General features: G+C 35.5%; 1 protein-coding gene across 1 annotated transcript; it reads right to left on the reverse strand.

The window, feature by feature from the left end:
• Window positions 1-21365: 21365 nt before the first annotated feature.
• LOC127902194 (F-box/FBD/LRR-repeat protein At1g13570-like) lies at window positions 21366-22202 on the reverse strand. Its single transcript, XM_052441013.1, has one exon. The coding sequence runs from the start codon at window positions 22200-22202 to the stop codon at window positions 21366-21368; it is 837 nt and encodes a 278-aa protein (XP_052296973.1).
• Between the last annotated feature and the right edge of the window lie 1293 nt (window positions 22203-23495).

Below are 23495 nucleotides of genomic sequence, written 5' to 3' on the forward strand. Positions count from 1 at the left end.
GTTTGGTAAAAGAAAAAGAAAAATTCAAAGCTCAAAAATGCAAAGTTTGAAATTTTTGAGTTGTATGGCTTGAAGTTTATGGCCACTTTTTGACTTTTGAGGCAAAGTTTTGCCTATAAATACAAGCTCTCAATTTAGAGCTTGTATCCAATTCCATCGAGAGAGAAGCATTGCCTTCCTTTAGAGTTGAGACTATTAAGAGTTTAATAAACTCTTGAGTGATTAGTGTTCTGAGAGTTTGGGTGTATTGGGGTTTTGGGAAGTAAGCTAAAATACTACAATACTTGTAACTCCTTTTCACTAGTAAAATATTTTCTTCTGTCTTCGCCCGTGGACGTAGGCTAAAAACCGAACCACGTAATTTCTGGTGTACTCTTTATTCTTGTTCTTTATTTTCTTCCAATTTTATTTTAGCTGCGTGTCTGCTTCACCCAACAATTTTCTAACAGTGGTATCAGAGTTATTGGTTGTATTTTTGGAGTCAGGTACTGTTCACGTAAGGGGCACTATTCATGTATACGGTACTATTCACAAGAAACGGTGGGAGCGATCCAAGAATTTGGTGGTGCAAAGTAGGGAATAGTGGTGTGAGTAAAGCAACTGTGTGGTTTTGTACATGTCTAGGAAAGTTCTGTCACAAAGGCGATAAGATAATAAGGAGTCTGGGTTTTAAGTGGGACGATTGTGACCCCTCAGTCTTTCCTGGGAACTTTCCTGGTGTACATTCTTACACATACTCACAACTATTCAAGGTGGTACACTAGCTTGTGTGCAGTATTTATCAACAAAATGACGACAAAGTATGAAATTGAGAAGTTTAACGGAAATAATTTTTCATTGTGGAAAATGAAGATGAAAGTTGTATTGAGGAAAAATAATTGCTTGGCAGCAATTGGAGAAAGGCCCATGGAGATAACTGATGACAAGTGGAACGATATAGATGGCAACGCCATTTCTGATCTACACTTGGCACTTGCAGATGGAGTATTATCCAGTGTGGCAGAGAAAAATACAGCGAAGGAAATATGGGATACTCTTACAAAATTGTACGAGGCCAAGTCACTACACAACAAAATCTTCTTGAAGAGGAAACTCTATACTCTTCGAATGGTGAAATCTACAATGGTGACCGACCACATTAACACCTTGAAGACTCTATTTTCATAACTCACAACGTTGGGTCATAATATAGAGGAGAATGAACATGCAGAGCTTCTACTTCAAAGTCTACCAGGTTCGTATGATCAACTCATCATCAACCTAACGAACAACAATCTAGTGGACAGTCTAGTTTTTGATGATGTTGCAGCCTCCGTATTAAATTAGGAGAGCAGACGAAAAAATAAGGAAAACAGACAAGCAAGTTCACAGCAAGCGGAGGCGCTATTAGTGACGAGAGGGAGATCAACGAAACGTGGCCCCAATGGGAGTCAAAATCATGGTATATCAAAATCCAGAAGTAAGAAGAATGTTAAATGCTATAACTGTGACAAGAAAGGGCATGTCAAGAAAGAGTGTTGGAGTAACCAGAAGAGAAAAGAGGGCAAAGAACCTGAGTCATCAAATGCTCAAGGGTGTGTGGCAAGTACCTCGGATGATGGTGAAATTCTCTACAGCGAGGCAATAACTGTTTCAGAAGGCAGAAAATGACTATATGATGTTTGACTTATAGACTCAGGAGCTACCTAGCACATGACCTCTCGGAGAGAATGGTTCCACACATATGAACCTATCTCAGGAGGATCTGTATATATGGGTAATGGTCATTCCTTGGAGATCGCTGGTATTGGTACTATTAAAAAAAAATGTTTGATGGTACAATTCGCACAATTGGGGAGGTAAGACATGTCAATGGCCTGAAGAAAAATCTATTGTCTTTGGGACAAATGGATAGTCATGGGTACAAAACTCATGTGGAGAATGGAATTATGAAGATCGTTAAAGGCGTGCTTGTATTGATGAAGGCAGAAAAGATCGGTGCTAATCTATTCATGCTTAAAGGAGAAACACTATAGGAGGCTGATGCGTGTGTTGCGTCAAATGGAGAAGAGTCAATGATGATGTGGCATCTCAAACTTGGCCACATGTCAGAACAACGTTTGAAGATTCTCTCTCAGCGAAAATTGCTTCCAGGGCTCAAATCGGTAAGTTTACCATTTTGCGAGCATTGTGTTATAAGTAAGCAGCATAGATTAAAATTTAGTAGATCTATTGCTAGAAGTAAATGCATTCTAGACTTGATTCATTCTGATGTTTGGGAATCACCGGATATATCCATGGAAGGTGCAAAGTACATGGTGACTTTCATTGATGATTATTCCAGAAGATGTTGGGTGTATCCAATTAAGAAAGAGTCAGATGTATTTCTAGTATTTAAAGAATACAAAGCGCCGGTGGAACTTGAATCTGGTAAAAAGATCAAGTGCTTGAGAACGGATAATGGTGGAGAGTATACAGATGGCGAGTTTCTTGCTTTCTGTAAGTAAGAAGGTATTTAGAGGCAATTCACAGTTGCATACACTCCTCAACAAAACGGAGTGGCGGAGCAGATGAACAGAACTCTTATAGAAAGAATAAGAGCTATGTTGAGGACTGCTGGTCTACCTAATTCATTCTGGGCAGAAGCAGTCAAAACTGCTTGTTATATAGTAAATCGGTCGCCATCTACAGCTATTATGCTGAAGACAGCGATGGAGATATGGACTGGAAAGCCAGCTGATTATTCCTACCTACATGCATTTGGATGTCTTGTGTACGTGATGTACAATGCCCAAGAAAGAACAAAGCTGGATCTAAAATCTAGAAGATGTATCTTCTTGGGATATGCTGTTGGAGTAAAGGGGTATCGTCTGTGGGACCCCACTGCCCACAAGATCGTCATCAGCAGAGATGTTATCTTTATAGAAGATCAACTGCAAAGGAGAGATAAAGATGATAGCAGTATAAAAGAAAAGTCAGAGACTGTGCTGGTATATGTGGAAAATAATCCAGAAGATTCAGATTCTTTTGAAGCAGCACCAGAACACGAAGAACAAGAACCAGTCGAGTCCGAGGCTCCAGAAGTTCGTCGGTCAACTCGTGAGAGATGACCGCCAATATGGCACTCGGAGTATGTTGTTGTGCAAATTTTAATGTACTCGCAAGCGCACGAATCTGTTGTAGTATAGACTAATGGTGACGAGTGTCGATCCCACGAGGAGGTGGATTTTAATTATATATAGAATTAATTTTGTAAATGGGTTGTTGGATTTATGATGGAAATGATTTGGAATATGCTAAGACTTAAATTAAAATGGCGAGAATAAATTCTAAAATTGGAATTGCAATGGAAAGAATAAATTGAAGAGAAAATCTATTAAATTGACGTACTTGGGTATCTGGATCCGTATCAACATGCATCATGGGCTAAATAATCTGTATTAATGCCAATTAAATCATGAGGGGGGAATCCACACCTCATGAACCACGCTCTAATCAATATGGTGCTAAGAGCTTATCGTGCCAAATAATAATAACCTTATACTAGAGAGCCGGTGTAACCAAGGCGGTATCTAGACAAGACTTTTATTATTTGTCGACGAGAAGTCAAAACATCCACAAAAATTAGAGGGGAAGAGAAAATAAATTTACCAAATTAAGCCCATGACACATGTTGAGACTTCACCTTCAACCCAAGCTTGAAAGAAAATTAGCTACTCATAATTGAACTAGGGGCAAAATGGGACTTTATTAAAATACGAAGAAAATACAAGATGGAGAGGGAATTACCGAAAATGGATCCCAAAAATGGATTCAGAGATATCCAATTAGGGGGGAGAGGCCCCCTTTTTATAGATACATGGAGTAAATCATGGCCATCGGATTAAAAATAGTTTGGACGCTCAGGATTGCGCCACGTCATCAGTCAACAGTCCACGGTTTGACCACGCGGATGAACAGTAACACGGTTTGACCCGACTTTGAACAGTAACGCGGTTTGGTTGAAAATAATCCTGTGTGATGCATGCACCGTACACGAGATTTTTTGTCCACTGATATGCTGCCACGTCACCATCAACAGTACATAAGAATTTTAGTCCAACAGGATCGTGACACCTCATCAGTCAATGCCACATCATCGGTCAATGCCACGTCATCATCCGTCTATGTGAACAGTGTCGTGAACAGTAACGTATACAATACCGTACACGTGAATAGTACTGTACATGTGAATAGTGCCATTTTTCCTTTTATGCTCCTCCTAAGGTTTTTGACCGTCCTGAGTTCAAAAGTGATGTCCGTTTTGCCGTCTGATTTCTCCTTTATTGTGAAATGACTATAATGCCCCTAAAATACATAAAATACTTAATTAAAATAAAACACATGTAATTAAATCACAAGAAGGTTAAATACATAAAAGTAAGGGTTGTTAGTAAGACTTGAAATGTAAAATGACGGTTTTCTCCTTTATAAATATGCATTTTCTAACACTCAACACACCCCCCAACCAGCTTATTGCTAGTCCTAAGCAACTGAAGCGAAAATAAAATTCAAATTCAAAATGATTTTTTTTTTAAATTTAGAAACACTCGTGTTTATTCAATCAGATTAATGATAGCAATCAAATAAAAGTATAAGCATTATCTCCAGTCTAAAGTAACATCACACTCACATCAACCATCCACATGAATCAGCCCAGTAGACTTTGTTATAGCTACTTTTAAGAATGACATGTCAACCCCAAAATCTCACTGGAAGTAGTGACACTCTCACAAAGAAATTAAACCCAATAAAAATAGTCACTCCAATGAATGATAATTGAGAGAGAAAATAATAAAGAAGTGATATCACATGCTCTCACCAAGATGAAATAAATATGCCCTCAGCTTAGAAATAATACGATCTCAAGTCAAATAAAATGTAAGTCAACCCACTTTATTTATCTTTCTTTTTTTTTTTTTTAATTATGCATCACTACATCTTTTTAGCCCATATAACTAGCTTCTACTTCAGATTATAGTTCCCTAAAATCAGGAAGGACTTTTATTAGGATGTAACGTAGGCTAGGGACATGGTTAACAAAGAAAGGAAATAAGGAAAACAAAGTGTATGTTTGAGAAAAATGCAGAGAATTTTTTTTTTTTTTTTAGAAGTTGCAAGGTGGATTTCACCTATTATTGTTATTTTTATTCTTTTGAAACAACAACTTTTGTTTTTGTTTTTGTTTTTGTTTTTGTTTTTTTTTTTTGGCATAACTTCACTGAACACATAATTATTTACATTTTCTCAAACATAAATAGGTGATGGAACTTATAAGACATCGGGTAATACTCCAAATCGGAGTGGGTCAAGATGATAAGTTGACAAAGAAAATGTTTTTTTTTTTTTTAAAAGGCTCAAAAGGGTTAACTATGGATATTTAATAAAAGGGATGGCTAGAAAGGCTCCCGGGTACCGAATTTTATGGGGTAGGTTGGGTACCCCGGAGATAACTAATAATTACATAACCTTTGCATCGACACGTGGCGCTTCATTTTCAATACTCTATTTATCCCCAAACACACCGCAAAATCAAAAACTCGATCAGCCAATTCCTCCTTCCTAAATTTATGGGACCCACTCAAATTTTATGCCGGATTTTCATGCTTTAACTAGCAAATATTATTAATGATTCTCGTTTCTCATTCTCATTTTAAAAGGATTTTACTCATAAAAAAGTAATTAAGTAACAGAGTAAACACACCATCAAGTCCTGAGGATTTTAAGAGAATTTTAATAGCAAAAATTAATGTAATAGAGTAAACACACCATCAAGTCCTCGTATGAGGGCTATAAGAGGATTTTAATAGCAAAAAATTAATGTTGTCACCTGTGTGAGGACTTTCAAACATGTATCATTGTGCTATGAATGTTGAAACAAATGTAACTTGATTGAAATTAACCCAAAAACTATTCCTACCCCAGCCATTTTGGAGCCGATAATCAGTAGAATAAACAAAACCCACTTGTACTTTAAACATCATTCGTCAACGAGCATATATAGAAGAAGAAAAAAAACCTATGCCACTGTATATATTTATAGTAAAATTTATATTCTTCCTGAAATGTAGTATAAATCATTCATTAATTAATTACAAAGATAAATTCATCAATGATCAATAAAGAGAGAGAAACATTCAATACCTAAAGATGATATGAATGAAACAAGATGCGAGCTTGTGTTATTAGATTTAGTGATTTACTGAGAAAAGTCAAGAAAAAATTGAGAAAAATATTTTCAACGGCAGTTTGGAACAATAGCATTTCTATTAGATTTTTTTTTTAATCACCTAAAGTAGAAATAGATATATCAACTTGTAAAAATTCACAATAACAATCAACGTGAAGCCCATAGTTAAATCACAACAAAGCCCAGTTTAATGAATATAGTTTTATATCACTCATCAATTACATCTGTAGTGGGAAGGAAGTGCCCAAACACAAGAAATTACAATAATTAAGGGCGTGTTTGATATTATTTTTCAGTAAGTGTTTTACGTTTTTCAATAATAAAAAAGAAAAGATACGTTTAGTAGCCATGTTTTTTAACAGTAATTAAAAAATTTACAGAACAAAATATTTTCGTTCTTAACTTTTAAAAGAAAAAAGTGGAGAACGTTGAAGTATTCCACTTTGTTGCGTGCTTTAAGAGAACAAGAAATTTTATGAAAATGAAATTCACGTCACATTTAACTCCACACATAGCACCGAACGCAGCGCTTTGATATAACTATATATTGTCACTGTGCAACACCGTTCTCAACACACACACACCGTTCACAGCATACACGCCCTCTCGCTCTCTCTCTCACGGCACACGCCACAAATCTTCCCAAGCCACCAATATCCCGTTCTTTCTCACCGTGCTCCGTCGGCAGCTCTCTCTCTCTCTTTCCCCCCTCCAAATCCAACACAAAACGCACGCGTCACTCTCTCTCTACCCCCTCCAAATCCAGCAGCCATGGGTCACGAGTTACTCTCTCTACCCCCTCCAATTCAAGTAGTCGTGGCTCGTGGGTCACTTTCTCTCTCTCTCTCTCTCTCCCCTCCAATTCCAGCAGCCGTGGCTCACTCCCTCTCCTCTCCAAATCCAACAATCGTGGGTCAATTTGTGGAGGTAAGGTAATTTTCCCCCGAGTTCCCACTTGAAGAGGCAAAGGATAACATAAAAACAGAATTTAGAAAAACATATTGAATAAAAAATGAAAAAAAGAAAATACACACTGTATCTGTATGTGTATGTATTTTATTAATTGAAAAAAATCGAAGAATGGAAAGGTCAAATAGCCTCGGTTTCGAGGTCAGTGCAAAGACAGCAATAAGGAAAGTTCCTCAATGATGATTAAAATGAAAATGACAACATATAATTACATCAAAACACTGCGTTCGGTGCTAAGTGTGGATTTAAAGTGTGGTATGAATATCTGTGTTGGAAATTTTATGAAAAAAAAGTCATATGTCAGAACTTGCCTACTCCTAGGCCCACCTACACTTTTATATTATCACCTTTCCTCTATGAGCTTTACCAAATTATCTATCATCTCCCCCTTGCAAACTTTCTTTTTTTCAATGTTTGTTAAATTTTTGCATAATTTTTTTGACCTAGAAATACAAAAAATGTGGAATTTCTTTTTTCAAGTTCTACCTAATAAGAATAGATTATTTTATTTGGTGGTTGAGTTCAAACATAATTGCTATTTTTTGAGATGCTAATTAACGCTATTTTTATCATTTTACTAGTTTATTTGCATTTTATTTTAGATGAAATTATAATAATTAAAGTTAATTTAAATAAATAAATAATATGTATTGCATAATATATTGAAATACTTTTTTCTTAAAAAATTTCACTAAACTTATTTTATTATTTTACTTATTTTTAGGCAAATAACTAAACACGTTTTCACATTTATCATTTTCATACGGATAAAAGCCAATTTAGTCCCTAAATTTTAAGATTAGTATCTATTTAGTTCCTATATTTTTAAAAATATCTCGAAACATCCCTGCCGTTAAAGTATTGATATCCATACCGTTACTTTTTATTTATTTTGGCTTACTTTTACAAGATCACCCTTTTATAATAATTTTTTATTTGGACATTAATAAAAAAATAATTAAATTACCAATTTAATCCTAAAAATTATATTAATTTTTAATTGTCAAAAATTGTATGCAAAGTACCAAGTGTGCAAATGGTGCTTGCAAAAAAATTAATATAATTTTTTTTTATTTTTTAGGGTTAAATTGGTAATTTAATTATTATTTTTTATTAGTGTCCGAACAAAAAAATTATTATAAAAGGGTAATATTGTAAAAGTAAATCAAAAGAAATAAAAAGTAACGGTAGGGGTATCAATACTTTAACGACAGGGATGTTTCGAGGTATTTTTAAAATATAGGGACTAAATGAACACTAATTTTAAAATACGGGGACTAAATGAGTTTTTACCCTTTTCATATATAATTTTGGAAACAAACTACAAAAAGCATTTTAACTTTTAAAAATATCACATTAAAAACATCATTTTTCTTCTCTAAAATAAGGGTAGAAAACACCAATTAAAAAACAATACCAAATACACTCTAAATTTCTACGTCCACTCCAAAAAACTAAATCTTCCAGGCTATAGAAAAGGAAATGCGACCAACCAATCAAATTGTTGGCGTGAAGTTAATAGACTCATAATGACTATTAATTAACAGAGCACTACAAGGATTTTTGGAGGGTGTTAAAAGCAAAAATTGTTCGCTTTTGGTAGTGTCAAGGTGTATAGTAGAGTCTTTAAATATAGTATTTTTAGCCTTACTCAAATTGATTTTCAGTAAATACTATTAATTTTACGAGTAAGGATAGAGGCATAATTATTTTTGTATAAATAAGTGTATACAAATTAATATAACATTACGAGACTGGTTATAAAACCATTATGGGTTCACATAATTGAAAAAAAAATAACTTCTATCACTTTTTAATTAATTTTTTTATGTCACATCAATTTTTATACTTTAGTTTGTACAAGTTATATGGGTCCAACTATATTGCATTTGTAGTATGGTACCACAATTACTTTCAACCGTTGGATATCTGCAGTTACATAATTATTTCTATTATTATTACAATTTTATAGAGCGAGTTTCTTTCTACCTTTAAAACAATGTTAAATAATATTTTACAATGTAAACCTAAGGCTCAAAACATCTATCCAATGCCAAATGGTTATTACCTTCCTTCAACAATAAGGGCGGGGTTGAGGATTCAACTCTTGTATAATTACAAGTGAGAATATATTGCATTTTGTGATACTTCCCAAAGAGAAAAATAAAGGACAATTATTCAGACCATCTTTTTGTGCGTAGTAGTATTCTCTTCCGTGCCAGCTCACAAGCCTCCGCATTCGTCATGACATCCCATAAACAATCGCTGGCTAGAATGAAGCATTCACCTTCTCTTGTCCTTGGAAGAAACATTAATTCTGGTTCAGGAATAATCCATGGTTTCAAGTATCTGTCACCTTCAAACCAAGGCAAAGTTTTGGGTTATAAATTTCTCTAAATTACATTTGAGATCTAAGCAGCTTGCTTATAAACTAATTTTATGCACCCGTACTGTTAAGTGCATGCACAAATCACAGTGTTGTGTTGAATTAGATAGTTGTGTTATGGTCGGAGTTATGATTGAATTGCTGCGGGAGTTGTATTATTGGTGGTTGCGTGAAGTTGTCGAGTTTGATTGTAATTGTTAAAGGATTGGAGTTTTAAGTGTTGTCTTTGGTCAAAACGAGTGGAAATATATAATGCCCACGTGTTCGATAAAATGCCGCAAAGAGTAATTTTAATTTTAGCTGCGTTTGATGGATTATATGAGCAGATTTGATATGGCAAAACAGTGAGTTTATGTTTGGAGATAAAAAGGTCATTTGATCGATGTCAACTTCTGGTCAAATTTCTACAAGGAAAATTTTTTTATGTATTTTTGGAAAAAAAAAATAGATTGTCAGTGCATAATTGTCCAAAAATAAATAAAGTTTACTGTAAGAGAGGATTACTTTTGCTAATGACTTGCTGGCAGAAAAGCTGCATAGAATTCTATTGATGAAAACCCTGGAGGGTCCCTGGTCAAACTCGGACGAATGCATTTTGCACTTCACGCTTAGAATTTCTCAAGTTTGAATAATAAATTTAGTGCCACTAGGCCCTTGGTCAAAGTGGTTGGGCTGCTGCCCTCACGCGGGCAACAGTTCAAGCCCCCAGATGCTGTTGCTACCTTGATTCATACTATATCCCTTCATTTTATAGGCGATCCTTCACACCTTAGGGATAAAAATGCTGAGTTACTACACAATTTGAGGTGTAGAAAACTTAGTGATTTTCAGAGCTACAAAACCACATTCTTTACCAGACTCTTCCTTAGGGATGATGCAAATCATGTAACTTGGAAGGAAAAATTCCTTGCAGGTTTACCTACCCTACTGGGAGAAAATGTTAGAAATTCCATTAAAGCCCTTTATGATAATCGCATTCCCTATGATGAACTCACCTACGGCGAACTTGTCAGTTTTTACTAGATTGAGCACTATCTGGGGCTATCTGGACCTTAGAAGAAGATGAAGAAGCTTCTATTCTATCTAATTGGTCTCTAATGGCTTTAGCAAAATCTGGTTTTGACTCTTGAACAAGCTTTTGACTAGTTTTCGAAACCTGGAAAGGTTTGAAAATAGGTTCTTTAAGCTTTTTGTCAGAATCCGATTTTGAAGTAACAAGAGAAACCGCTATGGTTGACTTCTGGAATTGGTTCTCTATCCTAGTCAACTGTTTTCCTATTGTATTTAGATTAGCATTACAGAAATTATTATGTTGAATAATGCTATCTAAATTCGATTCTAGATCTTTATGGATTTTATAGGGTGAGGCTTTAATCTCAATAGGAGGCTATCCATGTTCGATGGTAAACAGTTGACTCCGAGTCTTCTGATTCTGAGTCTTCCATGACGGGAGATAGTGAACCTCTACAGGTTGATGAGTTAATTGACTCAGATACATCTGTATCCAGTGATAGTGATTCTGACTCAGAATCCTATTTAAAGAAGATTAATGTTTTGACTAAAGAACAAGAAACTTTTCTTGAATTGGTTAAACATATTTCTGGCCCAAATCTCCAAAAGGAATACCTCGATAAACTTTTAAAAACTCTAGAACTCAATAAAGCAGAAACTTCTAAAGCCCCAATAATTAAAAAGAATACTTATGATAAAAATTTTATAGTAGCCGTGGAATAGGCTACTATCTGAACTTTAAATCGAACCTCTACTATCTCCTGTAGAGGTTCACTATCTCCTATCATGTTTAAGGATGGTAGCCGTGGAATAGGCTGGCTCAGAATGAGCTTCACTAAGGAAGAAATGTTTAAACTTTACTGACTCAGTGAACTCAAGAATGCTTTGGTAGAAAGACTGGGCTTGTGTTAAATCCCATGGTTTGAAAAACCAGCCTTTCGGGAAAATCTTTGAAATTGCCTGAAATGGATCAGAATGATAAAACCCATTTTCCATAGGTGATCCTTTAAGCTGATTTAAATGCCGCAAAGAGTAATTTTACTTTTAGCTGCGTTTGATGGATTATATGAGCAGATTTGATATGGTAAAATAGTGAATTTATGTTTGGAGATAAAAAGGTCATTTGATCGATGTCAACATCAGGTCAAATTTCTACAAGGAAAATATTTTTATGTATTTTTGGGAAAAAAAAATAGATTGTCAGTGCATAATTATCCAAAAATAAATAAAGTTTACTGTAAGAGAGGATTACTTTTGCTAATGACTTGCTGGTAGAAAAGCTGCATAGAATTCTATTGATGAAAACCCTGGAGGGTCCCTGGTCAAACTCGGACGAATGCATTTTGCACTTCACGCTTAGAATTTCTCAAATTTGAATAATAAATTTAGTGCCACTAGGCCCTTGGTCGAAGTGGTTGGCCTGCTGCCCTCACGAGGGTAACAGTTCAAGCCCCCACAAAAGTATTATGGAAGCTAAAATATTTATAAATCTTTTTCCCTTGGGAAATGCGAGTGAAACAGAGACACCCCTAGTCTATGAGGGTTATTTGTATGGGCGTTTGTGAGGATTAAATTATAGGTTATTTGTTTGTACATGTACTTATCTTATGTGTAATCAGTATTAAAAAAAAAGAATAATAAATTTAGTGAGTGAAATTTTTCGTACCATCCGAACTTAAAATAAAATTTTTAAAAAAGGAAAGGGGGGGGGGGGGTTACATAACCAGGCTTCCAAGTTCAGACGGTAATTTTGTTTGCAAAGAGTGATTCAGAAACTCATGGCCCTGTATTAATATCATGAGGTGGCAAGGCCTATTTTTCTTGACATGAGAAATAAAAATGAAATGATCCACAACATCTATTAGCCAATATCCATAATCTGCTGAAAATGAACAAACACAATGATTCATTTTCAGTATAGTGACAAGCAACTTTGAATAATTAAAGGAACTTGCTGAAAGTGTGCCACCCCAAATAGATAATCTAACAGCCAACAGTAATTCATAATAATTTTTAATTTCATGCATTCACAAATTGCACTGAAGGGAATTTTGCCGCCAACTTAGAAGCAAGCTGTCTTTCAAATTTACACTCCACTGTTTCCCTCCAACGAGATTCCTTTAGAGTGCCCCGCCAATACGGTGAACAAGAATCGATGGTTATCTTCTCCAAAAGTTCAGCACACTCAATCAAATACGTCATAAACTCAGCGTCAGCTCGCCCCTCAAATCCAACCAATTCCACCACTCTAACACTTAATTTCGTGAGGCTTAAATATGGATGATCCTTGAGTGTCCGTACTGCTGCATCTATAGGTGTTCCACCAAGCTGAGATAGGAGAAAAGGCAGCAATCACATCAGAAGTATGTATGAAGACACTTATGAAACGTAAATGCAAGCTACAGGAGTAGTCTCAACCATTAAACTAAATGCACATCCAAATTAAAGTTTCCACCTGCAATATTTGAATATCAAAATCATAAGATGAATAATAAAGTATTCACCTTCTCCAGCTTTAATTTATGCAATGAGGGACACACTTTCAAGAAAAAAGAACAAGGAAGCAAACACAAGCAACTACACATTGCAATTATGAACTCCAAATAACCGAGTTTCGATAATTTAGTAAAAGGGTAATTTTTAAAAATCTCCCCTGAGGTTTGAGGCTGTTGCAAGTAGATGGCGAAAATCATTTTATTTGTAAAAGACCCCCTACCGTCAGTTAAAATTTTCATTGAGTAACTGTTGACTTTGAAAAGACAATATTACCCCTAATCCTCACTTTCTGCTTTTCTCTTCAAATCATTTATTACACTTACTTTCCCAAAATCAGAAAAGCTATAGTTTTTAAGTTGGCGTCTTGCATGAAGTCCCCGTACAGTGACAAGTTTGTTAGTTTAAAAACATTGCTAATCTCACCGTCTTAATGTCTCGTTACTCATACACAAAGTAGGAAGCATATATACTTACATAGTCCTAACCTAAATATTAAGGGACGTTGTAAATCGTTTCAAGGCTTCGTTTACATCAATATTCACAAAAATCTTCCCACTCTTGCCCAAAACTACCCCACCAGTATTACCACCACAACAAGCATCGGCTGCTGATCAGCAAAACCTAGATTGGGCAATGATAATGATAGGCTTTTGCTTACCATCGGCAATTGAAATCGCTCTTCAATCTGTAAGCAAAACAAAACAGTGAGATAACAAGTTATATATTAGCTAAATAACGAAAACCAGCTACTGAAATTTTCAAATGAAAAAAAAAAGAAAGCGAAACAGAAGAGAGAGGAATCCAAAATAGAAAATAGAATGGAATCTAAGGCCTGTACAAGACAGTTTCCTTAAAACAGATTTACCGCCTCTTTGGAGTGCTTAAGGTCTGATGGTATCTGCTTCCCAGGATACAACGGATACGAATTTCCAGTCAAGCACTGGCTGGAAATTCCGGCGAACCACAACAGTGAACTCGATCAGAGAAAAATGAAGAAGGATGAAGGAAAAACAGCAAGTGTGCTCTGTGCTACTTTTTTTCCGAGTGTCAAAAACAGAAGTGAAGGTGCCTTTTTATACTCAAGGGAGGATGTAACAGCTGCTTTTGTATTGAATTTCCGAATTCAATATGTTTTAATCAATTGTTATAACAGCCATGAATTGATTTCAAACTTGAATTAAAAATGTGAATAACAGCTACAAAATAATTGTAAAAGCTGTTACAAATTTCTTTGAATTCAAAACATGAAACTGTTACAAAAAAAATTCAAAAGGAAATTAAAAACGTGCCAAGCTTGCATGGATGATTTTGGGCTGACATTCGTGTACGCAGGACACGCGGGCGCACATGAGTTCAACCAAATCGGTCTTGGATTTGCACCCCCCCTGCGCTCGCGCGTGTGGAGAGAACCTCTATCCTTATAATTCTTACTCATGCATGGTTAAGTGTTTATATTTAAACACTAATTCCTAGGCTTCTTTTTCCCAAGTGGGATAAGCCTCATTTCCTTTCAAATTTCCAACTTCAAGGGTGAACTTTGAGAGACAATTTCTCATTCACCCAAGCACCATTTTGAGAAAATAAGATTATACTATTGAAGTATCAATGGAGTAGAATCCAAACCTCACAATATTTTCCACTTTTGCTAAGTGGGACCCACTTAAAATGTGCCCTCAAAATAGCATGTTATGCTATTTTTCCAACAATCCCCCACATGAATGAAAATTGGTAGTAAAAACAAGAAAACCGCTAAATTTTGACATCAAAATCATTTTTGACTCTTAATGATCGAGTTTGTTGGATTGATACCTAGCACAAGATAGGTAGGTGTTATCCTTTGAACCTTCCCTTGTAATAGTATAATTACTTTACTAGCTGATCAGTAGATGCGATGTCTTTGAACTGTTCTGCCATTAGTGTAAAGGATTATATACTACACATAGGTATTTCTCATAACACTGTTGAGTTCTCATGATTATGTTCGTTTTGGCCTTGAACATCTGCCTAGTTCTGCAAGAGTTTCTAAGAGCTGAACCCTTTATAGCTCCCTTTGAAGCGGCCCCACTTCTCTCTCACATAGGTGGTATCTTAATTAAGAGTAACCCGCATTACTCCGCTCTAATTTTCGACGCATAAGAATCATTAAGAGCCTAGCTCAACCTTATTCCCCACGGGCATTACTGTTTCATCATAGGAATGGTCAATGAGGTAATCCTCTCAAGAGAATGACCCCCACAGTGATCTATCTTTAGTCTTTAACAAATAGGTTGTCCAATTGAACCTAGATCTTGGGATCTCCAGTTTACTAGGTTAGGTTTTCCTTCGTTATTGACTAATCAATCTATAGGTTTTAATCTCATCCCCCTCGATGATTTTTCTACTTGCTCTCTATTTAACCCTTTGGTTAGCGGATCCGCTATGTTATCCTTTGACCTTACATAGTCAATAGAAATAACTCCAGTAGAAATAAGTTGTCTAATGGTATTATGTCTATGACGTATATGTCTAGACTTACCATTATACATATTGCTTTGTGCCCTACCGATAGCTGATTGACTATCGCAATGTATACAAATCCTAGGCACAGGCTTTGGCCATTTTGGAATACCTTCTAAAAAATTGCGTAGCCATTCTGCTTCTTCACCACATTTATCTAATGCAATGAATTCAGATTCCATTGTAGATCTAGCAATTACTGTCTGTTTAGAAGATCTCCATGATACAGCTGCACCTGCTAGTGTAAACACAAAGCCGCTAGTAGATTTTGAATCTTTTACATCTGATATCCAGTTAGCATAATTAAATCCTTCTAATATTTCTGGATACCTAGTATAGTACAGTCCATAATTACGAGTGTATCGAAGATACCTAAGTACTCTTATGATAGCTTTCCAGTGATCAGTTCCTGGATTACTCATATATCTACTAAGTTTGCTTACTGTATAGGCCAGATCTGGTCTGGTATAATTTGTTAAGTACATCAGACTACTTATTATTCTAGCATATTCAACTTGAGAAATACCCTCTCCTCTGTTTTTCGATAGATGAATACTAGTATCTAATGGAGTTTTAGACATAGTATTATCCTCTTTATTAAAGTTCCCAAGAATTTTATCTACATAATGAGTTTGACTTAAAATAAGTCCATTAGAAGCCCTTGAGATTTTAATTCCCAAAATGACATCTGCAAGACCCATGTCTTTCATGTCAAACTTAGACTTCAACATATTCTTGGTAGATTTAATCATGTCATCATTACTCCCAACAATGAGCATGTCATCAACATATAAACATAAAATGACATAGCCATTTTCTATTTCTTTGACATAACCACATTTGTCACACTCGTTGATCTTAAAGCCACTTGTGATCATCATATGATCAAATTTCTCATGCCACTGTTTCGGTGCTTGTTTCAAGCCATATAATGACTTAACCAATTTACAAACTTTCTTTTCTTGTCCTGGAGCTATAAAACCTTCAGGTTGCTCCATGTAGATTTCTTCATCTAAATCTCCATTTAGAAAAACCGTCTTTACATCCATTTGATGTATCTCGAGATTGCGCAAAGCTGCAATTGCTATTATCATCCGTATGGAATTTATTCTCACAACAGGAGAATAAATATCAAAATAATCAAGGCCTTCTCGTTGCCTATAACCTTCAATTACAAGCCTAGCCTTGTACTTATTGATTGATCCATCGACTTTTATTTTCCTTTTGAAAATTCACTTATACCCCAAAGGTTTACATCTTGGAGGAAGATCTACTAGCTCCCAAGTATGATTTTGTAAAATGGATTCAACTTCACTGTTAATGGCTTCTTTCCATAAAGTGCCTTTAACTGAAGTTACAGCCTCTTTGAAGCTTTGAGGTTCATTTTCTAGCAAATACGTCAGAAAGTCTGGATCAAAAGACTTTTCTATTCTAGCTCTTTTGCTACGTCTAACCTCAATTTCTTGTTCTTCTTCTTCTTCTGGTGCTTGATCATTTTCTTCATTTTCAAGTGTTGTTTCATGAAATTGTTCCAATTCTCTCGATTCCACTCTAGAACTGCAAGGAAACACATGTTCGAAAAACGATGCATTTCTTGACTCTATTATTGTATTTTTGTGGGCATCTGGAATTTTAGACTCATGCACCAAAAATCGATATGCACTACTATTTTGTGCATAACCAATGAAAATGCAGTCAACAGTTTTTGGTCCTATTTTCACTTTTTTATTTAAAGGAACCACTACTTTAGCAAGACACCCCCACACTCGTAAGAATTTATATGAAGGTGATATACATTTCCATAGCTCATACGGGGTTTTATCTTCTTGCTGTCGGGGTATCTTATTTAATAAATAATTAGCTAACAAAACAGCTTCTCCCCACATATTCTGGGGTAACCCAGAACTTATCAACATTGCATTCATCATTTCCTTTAAAATTCGATTCTTGCGTTCTGCAATCCCATTAGATTGAGGTGAATATGGAGCCGTGACTTGATGTATGATTCCACTTTGTTCACATAGTGACATAAACAGAACAACATACTCACCACCACAGTCACTCCTTAATTCTTTGATTTTTCTATTAAGTTGATTCTCAACTTCATTTTTGTAAAGAATAAACTTTTCCAAAGCTTCATCTTTACTTTTCAATAAATATACATAGCAATATTTTGTGCAATCATCTATAAAGGTAATAAAATATTTATTACCACCTCTTGTTTGAATGGATTTAAAGTCACAAATATCACTATCCATTAAATCAAGTGGTTCGGTGTTTCTTTTAATTATTTGGAAAGATGACCTAGTTAGTTTTGCCTCAACACAAGTTTCACACTTATGTTTCAAATCAATTTGGAAATTGGGAATATGCTTCATGTTAATTAATTTACGCAAAGAATTAAAATTAACATGTCCTAATCTACCATGCCAAAGATTAGTAGACTCAAGCAAATAAGCAGAAGATGTAGCTTTATTATTAATTGTTGGTTTCAAAGTCATTACATTGAGCTTAAATAGCCCATCATCAACATAACCCTTTCCCACATACATCCCATTTTTAGACAAAACTACCCTATCTGACTCAAACACCATTCGGAAACCATGTTTATTCAACAGTGATCCAGACACCAAGTTCTTCCGAATTTCTAGCACATAAAGCACATTGTTCAGAGTCAGTTCTTTCCCAGACGTCATCTTCAAAATCACCTTCCCTTGACCCTCAATCTCAAACGTAGCCGAATTCCCCATGAATAGCTTCTCTCCATTGCTAACTGCTTCAAATGAAGTGAACAACCCTTTGTCCGAGCAAACATGTCTGGTTGCTCCTGTATCTATCCACCATTCTCTTGGATTAGAGCCAACCAGATTCACTTCTGAAACCACTGCAGAGAGGTTTATGTCTGAAACATGTTGAGTGATATTTTCCACCACATTCGCCTCGCACTTCTTTTTAGGCAACCTGCAATCTGAAGCCTTGTGACCCATCTTATCACAATTATAACATTCTCCTTGAAATTTTGTTTGTTTCTTGGAAATTCCTCCTTTCGGGCCTAATTTTTTATTTTTATTTTTAGGTCCATGTTCAACAAAATTTGCCTTTGCCATAGAAATAGCCCCTCTTCTTTCTGCATTTCTGTTGTCTTCCTCAATTATGAGCTTAACAACTAGCCCTTCAATATTCATCTCCTTTCGTTTATGCTTCAAATAGCTCATGAAATCTTTCCAAGCAGGAGGTAATTTTTTAATCATTGCGGAAACTTGAAAAGTTTCACTTAAATGCATCCCTTCATCAAGGATTTTAGATAATATAATTTGAAGTTCTTGTACTTGACTTATTACGGTTTTAGAATCCACCATTTTATAATCTAGGAAGCGACCAACAATAAACTTTTTGGTACCCGCATCCTCGGTTTTATATTTCTGGTCTAAGGATTCCCATAGCTCCTTGGCTGTTTTCTTTCCTATATATACGTTATATAAGGAGTCACTAAGGCCATTCATTACATAATTTTTACACAAAAAATCCGAATGGTGTCATGCATCAATTGCACTTGCACCTTGAATATTCGTTTCACCCTATTTGGGTTTAGGAGCATCCTCGGTCAAGAACCTCGCAAGGTTCAACTTGGTCAAGTAAAAGAACATCTTTTACTGCCACCGTTTGAAATTTTGGCCATTGAACTTTTCAGGCCTTTCCGCATGATTGACAGGAATCGCCACAGAGGCTGGTTCCTTCACAACAGTTGGTGTAGAAATTGGGACATACGGAATATCATCAATGCTTTCAGTTGCCATCTCAATGACTTAAAATCTGTTTTAAGATTATAAGCGAAACAAAACAGTGAGATAACAAATTATATATTAGCTAAACAACGAAAACCAGTTACTGAAATTTTCAAATGAGAAAAAAAAGAAAGCAAAACAGAAGAGAGAGGAAACCAAAATAGAAAATAGAAGGGAACCCGAGGCCTGCACAAGACAATTTCCTTAAAACATATTTATCGCCTCTTTGGAGTGCTTAAGGTCTGATGGTATCTGCTTCCCAGGATACAACGGATACAAATTTCCACCCAAGCACTGGCTAGAAATTCCCGCGAACCACAACAGTGAACTCGATCAGAGAAAAATGAAGAATGATGAAGGAAAAACAGCAAGTGTGCTCTGTGCTACTTTTTTTTCGAGTGTCAAAAATAGAAGTGAAGGTGCCTTTTTATACTCTAGGGAGGATGTAACAGCTGCTTTTGTATTGAATTTCCGAATTCAATATGTTTTAATCAATTGTTATAACAGCCATGAATTGATTTCAAACTTGAATTAAAAATGTGAATAACAGCTACAAAATAATTGTAAAAGCTGTTACAAGTTTCTTTGAATTCAAAACATGAAACTGTTACAAAAAAAATTCAAAAGGAAATTAAAAACGTGCCAAGCTTGCATGGATGATTTTGGGCTAACATTCGTGTACGCAGGACGCGCGGGCGCACACAAGTTCAACCAAATCGGTCTTGGATTTGCACCCCCCCTGCGCATGCGCATGTGTAGAGAGCCTTTATCCTTATAATTCTTGCTCATGCATGGTTAAGTGTTTATATTTAAACACTAATTCCTAGGCTTCTTTTTCCCAAGTGGGATAAGCCTCATTTCCTTTCAAATTTCCAACTTCAAGGGTGAACTTTGAGAGACAATTTCTCATTCACCCAAGCACCATTTTGAGAAAATAAGATTATACTATTTAAGTATCAATGGAGTAGAATCCGAACCTCACAATATTTTCCACTTTCGTTAAGTGGGACGCACTCAAAATGTGCCCTCAAAATAGCATGTTATGCTATTTTTCCAACACAATCTTTGCAGGTTCAATCCCAGCTGCCTCTCATGTTCCATTTCCTTTCTCTTGCCGTCATATTTTCCTTCACTTTCCTTTTCCTCGGCAAACTCATGCGTACAAGATTTCCTATAGCAGCCCAGCAGAAAAATTTATCAAAAAATTTGAGCTTGAAACAGCAGCAAATCAACCCAAATACTTTGTTGTCCGAAAAAGCCAAATCTCTGTCTTTAACAGAAGCTCATTATCGTCCTCCTCTTGTTCATTTTTTTTCTTTTTTGCTTCACGATTTCTACCAAAAAATTAGGGATTTAGAATAACAGTAAGGGTACGTGTTACCTTTACAAATGATTCCCTTTTTTCCTGATTTTTACTTCATAATTTCTTTATTTTAATAAATATTAAATTGAATCCAACGGTTAGATTTAACCTCCTGCAGCATAAATCTAAATGACAAGTCATCCTAGGCAACAAAATTGTAAAGTATTTGGCAATATTTTGAAATGTCAATAATGCCCCCACCTACCCAAACGATAAGTAAATGAGGCAAAAATTTAAGGGGCTTTTTACAAATAAAATGATTTTTGCCATCTACTTGCAATAGCCTCAAACCTCAGGGGAGGTTTTTAAAAATTACCCTTTAGTAAAATTACGAGGGACTTTATTAGGGGCCTGAAACAATTCAGTAAAACAGGAAAAAAAAACAATGAGTTGATATTAATAAATATTAAGACAAAAGAATTGAAAACAATAGCACCAATAAAATAAACAATTATATTTACCGGTGAAAGCAGCGGGCGCACATTTAGTGCCTTTAGTTGCACTAAGAAACTATTAAGTTGGCACAGGTTATTCATGATGTAGTCGCTTAAAGAATATCCAAAAGATACATCGACAAGATTAGGAACATTCTAAAAGACACAACTATTTCTAACGAATGATATTTAAAAGAAGGTAAGTGCTACGTTACAATTAACATAACGTACGCTCACACACAGCAACAGTAACGGATTCCACCATAGATATTGTTGCTGTGTGTGGATGTATGTTACGATTAACGTAATGTAGGGGCTCCTTAAAAGAAATGAGGTTTGGTAAATGAATTTCAAGATCCTTCAATCCAGCCACATACAACTCTAAGTACTTCAACTTGAGAGATGGACCAAAAAGTTTAAGACTTGTCAGACACAATGACTCTTTAACACTCAATGCCTCAACAGTACAGTAAGACAATAAATGTTCAAGAACCTCTCCACTTACACCTACATTTGCCAAACGTAAGGATGTAAGAGACCTAAAGCTGGAACACCTAAAAAGATGTGATGGAAAAGTGTATTGGCCAGAAGACCGCTCATAACAATCATACCTAACTCCAGAAAAGTCCAACTCAAGTTTTTGAACTTTCTTTTCTACTGCAAATTGGACCCACTTATCAATATCGTTATTGTTGTAGTCCACATCAAAACAAATCCTCAATCCTTCCATAAGTTGACCGTGATGAGATCCCAGTACTTGGTTGACCCAACTCATAAACATAAACCTTTCTCTCGCTAGTGGCTCGGCTTCTAAACCCAAGTGTGCTTTTGCTTCCAAGTAAGCCATTGTTAACGGTTTCTCAAAATTCAAACAACCAGTAAAAGAGTTCCATAAATATCTCCATCTACTTGACAGTATGGTTGTCCTTGCTGCTTCTTTCATGGACAAGCAAGACAAAACATCCACAAGAATTTCATATGGGAGTTGACTAATGCAATCATTAGGACAAGTAAAATCACCTTCTCTTCTCGTATTGCAAGGCAGAATGGGCATCCTATCTAAGAGAATTACCCAAAATTCAGAAATTTTAATTAACAAAAGAAAACATAAAATCAGCTATAATATAGATGCAACATACTTGTAGTGCAAGATAGCGACTCCATCTGTTTCCTACAAGAAAACTAGAGCATTATGATTATCAACAAGCACACAACTATATTCAATCATAAAACACCCCAAAATCAAAGCTCGATCAACTTCGAATAATTCTGAATTATCAGAAGGGGATCAGCTACCCATTAATTTGTTACATGGTGTAATATTTACCATAGAAAAAACTTAAGCAAATAACCAGATAAAATTATGTTTAGGAGTGGGCAAATCGGTTTCGCTTCAGGTTGTTCGAGTTTTGATTTGTGTTACAGCCCGGCTTGGAGAATTCAACCAATCGAGTACAAAACGCAATTCCAAACTAAACCGAATTAAATTCAGATTAGTTCGGTTTGGATTTCCGTTTCGAATCGGTTTGAAAATTTGGGTTAAATCCCAATCCAGATGAAATGCAGAATAAAATTAATATCAACTATCAAGCATCGTCAACATTTCATCAAGTCCTTTTAAAAATTAAGATAAGTTTTTTCACATATTGTTTATTTTCAGTGCCTAACTGCCATTGCAAGTGTTCATTTTTCAGTATTCAATGTCTAGATGTCCTTGCCATGCCCGATTAAATTACAAAATAAAAACAGCCAATGCCATTATACAATAAAAAATATATATATTTTGCATATGATCTCGAAAACATACTGAATTTAATTACCAATATCTCCCCTATCCTATTCATCACCAAATCGCAATCATAGCCTTAACGTCATTACCTTGTGCGGCTAACGATGGCGAACGAAGAAGGAGACAGCAACGGCAGTGGTGCACCTAAACGGAACTGACAACGGCGGCGGCGTGTGGGTGTATGTGAATGAGACTAAGCGTGTCTGTGCTCTGAGGTGTGCTGGGCCCGGGGTTATATTAACCGAAAAATGTGATATTAAAGTTGTATAATTCCCATTAAAATTTTCTAAAGATAATTTATTAAAAAAATAAAAATAAAAATCACTTATCAACCTGAAATACCAACAATAGATATCCGACAATTCAAAAGAGATATTACGCTGAGTGATGGGGGAAGTAGCCAGAGGAGAAGATCACCGTTGAACGTTAAAGAAAGTTTTTATAGATTTTGATTTCAATTATAATAGTGTTCAGTTTCCAGGAGGTGAGGAATAGATTTTTAGCACAAATTTAATTTTTTTTTTTTTTTGAAAATAGATGGTTGAGTAAATTCCATCA

Source organism: Citrus sinensis, chromosome 5 (assembly GCF_022201045.2).
Source record: "Citrus sinensis cultivar Valencia sweet orange chromosome 5, DVS_A1.0, whole genome shotgun sequence".
Classification (NCBI taxonomy): Eukaryota; Viridiplantae; Streptophyta; class Magnoliopsida; order Sapindales; family Rutaceae; genus Citrus; species Citrus sinensis.

Bases quoted from the DNA above. Each gene is read 5' to 3' on its own strand.
- LOC127902194 (XM_052441013.1), bottom strand. From the start codon at position 22,202: ATGCCCATTCTGCCTTGCAATACGAGAAGAGAAGGTGATTTTACTTGT.